The 5,533-nt window shown below is 45.6% G+C and overlaps 1 protein-coding gene across 1 annotated transcript; it reads right to left on the reverse strand.

The window, feature by feature from the left end:
- Positions 1-2,992: 2,992 nt before the first annotated feature.
- On the reverse strand, positions 2,993-4,745 carry GADD45G (growth arrest and DNA damage inducible gamma). The gene is made up of 4 exons (XM_074995062.1): positions 4,586-4,745; positions 4,338-4,439; positions 4,007-4,220; positions 2,993-3,709 (listed from the first exon to the last, which is right to left on the reverse strand). The coding sequence occupies exons 1-4, from the start codon at positions 4,636-4,638 to the stop codon at positions 3,599-3,601; spliced, it is 480 nt and encodes a 159-aa protein (XP_074851163.1). The 5' UTR covers positions 4,639-4,745; the 3' UTR covers positions 2,993-3,598.
- Positions 4,746-5,533: the final 788 nt, after the last annotated feature.

The following is a 5,533-nucleotide window of genomic DNA, read 5'->3' on the forward strand; positions in this document are numbered from 1 at the left end:
CATATTTTGCTCATGATACTCCTGTTAATGCAGCCCAGAATCATGGTTTGGGTTTTTGTTTTTTTTGGCAACAGCATCACACCGTTGACTCATATTTAGCTCCTGATCCATTATGACCCCTTTCTTCCCTGGCTGCAGTACTCCCTTCTAGACAGTCACTTCCCCTTCTGTATGTATGAAGCTGCTTGTTCTTTCCTAAGTGGAGTATTTTGCATTTGTCTTTATTAAACTTCATCCTGTTTACCTCAGACCATTTCTCCAGTTGGTCCAAACTATTTTGAATTATGATCCTATCCTCCAAAGCAGTTGCAACCTCTCCTAGCTTGGTATCAGCTGCAAATTTAATAAGTGTACTCTCTATGCCAGTATCTAAATTGTTGACAAAAATATTGAATAGAATGGGTCCCAAAACAGATCTCAGCAGAATCCCACTTGTTATACACATCCAGCCTGACTGTGAACCATTTATAATTACTATTTGAGTCATCTGACTAATTTAGTATTTTTTCAAAATTAGAGGGCTGATTTGGGCTTATTTCATTCTTGCCTTAGACAATATATTTTCACCATAAGTACTGGAATAGAGGTACAGTAGATGGATTATTTTATTTTGTTACAACAAACAAAATAACATTCCTAAAACTATTCCTCTCTCCTAATAAGGACAATCCCAACCATTAAACCACACTGGACAATTTATTTTTATGTTTCAATCAACCTACATCACTCAAGAACTTTGTTTAGTTTTATCTGCTCAAGGGCTTGTTTAAATTGCTCAAGGACATTATTTACTGCTCATGCTTTGAAAAAAGTTGATCCCAGGACAGATCATTTTCAGCAGTTCTGAGGCCTATGCTGACCATGCAAGATGGCAGTGCTACTTTTGAGAAAGTTAACACAGACCTCAAATAATAAGGTAGAATGCAGACTACCACAGCTACATCTTTAACAAGACAAACGAGCAGTCATTTAACACTTTAAATACCACAGTAATTTATTAGAGCTTTTGTAGGACAGACCCACTTCTTCAGACCTGGGGATATGCCATTTTGACTACAGCACTCATGGTTTTATAACAGTTTAAAAAAAAACAAACACCAGAAATAACTGACAAATCCAATACCCCCTTTTAGTTCTATGTATCTGATTTGTCAGTTTATATTTGTTGGATCTCTGTTATAAAGCCATCAGTGCTGTAATGGAAAGGGCACCTCCCCAGATCTGAGGAAGTGGGTCTGCCCCATCACCTAACAAATTATTTTGTTAGTCTTTAAAGTGCTACAGAACAGACCTCAAAGAGTCTCAAAAGTGAAAGAGCATGTATTTGTCAATGCAGAAAAACTGACTTGATAGTGTGTGTCTGTGCACATCCTAGGCTAACTGCTTCAGAAGCAATCTTGGCACTTTACTAGTGCTGCTCAGGCAGGGTTTCTTCTTAACTGATGGGAGGGGTTTCTTTCCAAAGCAATTCTAAAAAAGCCTAAGTTTAAAAAAAGCTTTTGAAGTACAAACACATGCAAGTGGAGGAATAAGTTTTAATGTTTCCACCCCCTCACCACCTATTTTTATCTTTTGTATTTTAATGCCCTACAGTATTTAAATACCAGACATTTACAAGTGTGTCCCAAGAGTAAAATGCTTAACAGATGTACCAACCCGCTTCACCACCCTTTGCTGTATATTGAAGAGTTACTCTTCCTCTTGGGAAGCCATTCACAGGAAAGGGTAGCACAGAAATTTAAAAAAAAGTTAAACTAATGTACAAGGCCTAATGTACAAGTGTAATTCCATGCAGCATAAAACTAGGATTTCTTCCCCCATACTTGTGGTATGAGTTAATCTATTTGCATTGCTATTATGCTCTGTCATAGCAATGTCAGTAAAGCACAGCAATGAATACATGGAATAGTGCAATCATAGGGAATTTGAACTTCCTTTACCAAAAATAATGGAATGAAGTCTCCACATATGCATACACATGAACTATTCCACTTAGGAATGCCCTTATAATCAAATGCTAAATTCCAGTCACCTACAAAGCGTCCCATAGACAACCTATGCTGATTGTTTCAGAAAATTATTGCATTTCATCTCATTCTTTCCATCACAGGATTCATTAGCACACTTTAAGAGCTATTAACTAAGCTGGATTGTGCTCATTTTCTGTGCTGCTCTATGAAAGCTTTTCAAGCAACTTCATAGTCCTGTTTTGCAAACATAGTAGGAAAAGCCCAATAGAAGTTGTCTGTCATTCACCAAGAGTTTGTAATGAACAGTGATCACATTACACCACAAAATCATGTAACATGTTCGCATGAACCTTTTCCCAGATGGCTCACAGAACTGGATTTTGTTTTGTCCAGGCAGTGTGGTTTGGGATCCCAGCTTCTAATTGTCCCAAACATGGCAGTCAAATCAAATGACAGCTTGAATCAGATGCAAGCAGTTACCTCTGAAATAGGTATACAACAGTCATGTTTGCAGTGTTTTAGATTTACTTATATCCAGTAATTTTAGAATCTGAAAAGCATGTAGGCTTTTATATTTTGCTTCTGTAAAATTCAACCATGGCTATTGGCAGACATCTTGACAGATTCTAATTAACACTTTTAAATTCTAACAGTGTATTTAAAAAACTTGGTTGTCTGAAACAGATCTCTTGGAACACATGTGGTATGTATGCCTCCAGTAGACTACAAAGACTGCCTACCACAATAACTCAGCTCATTAAGCATGCAGCTCCTCAGCATTGCAAGCTGCTGCAATCAGCAGCTGTTGTAAAGGAGTAAAAGGTCAACTTATCAATTTGACTCAAAAGCCTGGCTATTCAATAAACTGCAGTCCCTCAAAAAGTAGTATTTTCAAGTAAGGGCAAATTTGGATGTGTTAGTTCATTGTAACACTGCACAGGAACATAGGGGAAAAAAGCTAACCCAAGTTGTGAACTTTTAAAATGACAATGAGATTTTCCACACCAAATAAGCAAAACAAAAAAGCTATCAAAAACGTTTTATTATAAACATGACAAATTCAATAGCAGCATAAATAAAATTATTGCATTAGTAAACCAATTATGCAAAGCAGCCCAAGGCCTCTGATAAAGTTGGTCTGCATAAAAGTCTTTGCAGAAAAGTCTTTGTATAATTGTCAAAGTAACAAATCTCTAATAGGCCATCAACACATTTTCCTCAAAGTTTGGTATGGCCAACAGTTCCTAGCTGCAATATTTTGTCCACTCTTTCCAAGTCATTTTTGTCCTATTCCACAACTTTTGTCCTGCCTTCTTAAACATCCACTTGACCTCAAAACTTGCAATACTTCTTCAGCTCCTGGAAACTTGCAATACTCATTCAGCCCCTTGGCATGCCAGCCTTTCCACTACTGCAACACAGTAGGAACACTCTTGGCATGACATCCCCCTTCTCCCTCACTTCTTCCTTCTCCACAAGAGCCCACTGCTTGCCAGTCTGAGCGACTTAATCCGATCTCTTGACCAGGCTAATCCACAGAATCAGCAACTTGTTGGTTCACCCAGGTGTGCAACACCATGATGAGAATGCAACATACATCTCAACCTCTCCAGTGCACTGAATCTCCATCACTCAGGCAGGGTGATTGTGGGCACCCAATCATTGACATTTCGGCTTTCCTCACAAAACAAGTTCAGCTTCTCCAGAGCAGGGTCCTTCCAAGCATCCTCATCTGGATTCTGCAATGGAAGGGAACAAAACAAACCTCAAGTCAGGAGTATGCCTCACTAAGCCATGCAGCTGAGAGAGGGGTGCTTTGGGAGAGCACATGGCAAGGGAGTTAGCACGGAAAACGGGACTAGCTAGTCTCTTCAGGCAGCAAGGGGCTCTTGCCCCGGTCAGGGAAGAGAGTGCGAGTGGGGGTGGCAGGATAATGGGTAGTATTAGCTGAACACCAGCGACCACCCCCCCTCCCACCCGCACTCCAGGGACAGGGAATTCTGTGGTGCCAGCAGAGGCGGCCGCCCGGCACTCACAGTGACGAGGATGCAGTGCAGGTCGCGGGGCTCGCCCGACTCCTCGCTGGGCCCCACGATGGCGGCCAGCTTGGGGATGTCGTGCAGGCGCACGATGTCGATGTCGTTGTCGCAGCAGAAGGCCTGGATGAGGGTGAAGTGGATCTGCAGAGCGATGTCCCCCTCGTCCTCCTCGGCCGCGGCCAGCACGCAGAACGCCACCTTGTCGGGATCGCTGCGGGGACAGAGCGGCCGTCAGCCCGGCCGCGGCGGACTGCAGCTCCCAGCAGCCCCGCCGCGCCGCCCGGACCTCCCTCCGCCCCGCCCCGCGCCGCGCCGCCCGGATACTCACACGTTCATCAGCTTGGCCGACTCGTACACTCCGGCCGTGAGGCCGCCGCGCCGCTGCGCGGACACCAGCAGCTCGTGGAGGGCTTTGCCAGCGCCCTGCATCCTGCAACACACAGCGGGGAGCAGCTCAGCCCGGGCCCGGCACGAAACCTCCAGCTCGAACCACCGCCCGCGGCGAGACCCCCGAGCGCCCCCTGCACGCGCCCCGCCCGCCCGGCCGCCCCCGCTGCACTCTCCGCTGCCACGAACCTATCGCTGCTCTGGGCCACCGGCTCCTGTCCGTGAATCTCCTCCAGCGTCATGTCGCCTCTCGCAGCCCGCGTCTATGTCCGTATCCACAGCGGGCCGGCGGCAGGTGGATTTCCCCCTCCTACTAACTCCTCACTGGCTCCAGCGATTGTGAAGCGCAAGCTGGCGGCGGCGGCTGTCTTTATAGGCAGCCCGGCTGGCGTGCCGGCAGCTGGCGGAGTCTCCCCTGCTCTCATTGGCCGAGCTAGGGGAGCGTTGTTCTGATAATCAGGGGGTAGGCTGGGCCGGCTCGTGCTAGGAGGCCACGTGGGGGGTAACGGAGGGGTGGAGGATTACATTGCCTCAACTCTGCTCCTGCTGCTTTTGTTACGTGCTGGGGCCTGGCAGACTGCAGCTTTAATTTTAAAAAAGCAAAGGGGCTACATTAGGTTGCGTCGGTCGTTGGGGTTGGAAGCTGCTCACCTCTGAGTACAAGTCAAGCAAAATGCACCATAGTTAGTACAGGGTGAACATAAAAGCCAATGCAACTTATACCGGTTGATTGAGCGACCACTAAAAAGTAAGTGGGGCAGAGTCAATAAAAATTAAAGGGAGACGCGAGTGTATTGCATTGCCGCCATACCCTACACTTACATGTGGATCATTGTATATTGTACGCCCTAATTTTGCATCTTGAATTTTGCTTTGCAGACGTACTGCTGATTTAGATTGCTGCAGCAATGTTCTTGCAGACTTATGGAAAATGAGGGCACAAGCCCTGCATAAATAACGAGTCGGTGTGTGGAGCAGATTGTGCATGGCACACGCTGCTACTTTGCATTTCTATAGCAAGCGCACAATAGTGGAGGTCTGGCGTGTGGCAGTTTGGCGTTCAGACAATGGATGCTTTTTCTTCATAGCAACACTGTCCACCTGCCACTGGGGTGGGGATTTGCTGGGGGGCTGGAG

This window comes from Carettochelys insculpta, chromosome 5 (genome assembly GCF_033958435.1).
Source record: "Carettochelys insculpta isolate YL-2023 chromosome 5, ASM3395843v1, whole genome shotgun sequence".
Taxonomy (NCBI): Eukaryota; Metazoa; Chordata; order Testudines; family Carettochelyidae; genus Carettochelys; species Carettochelys insculpta.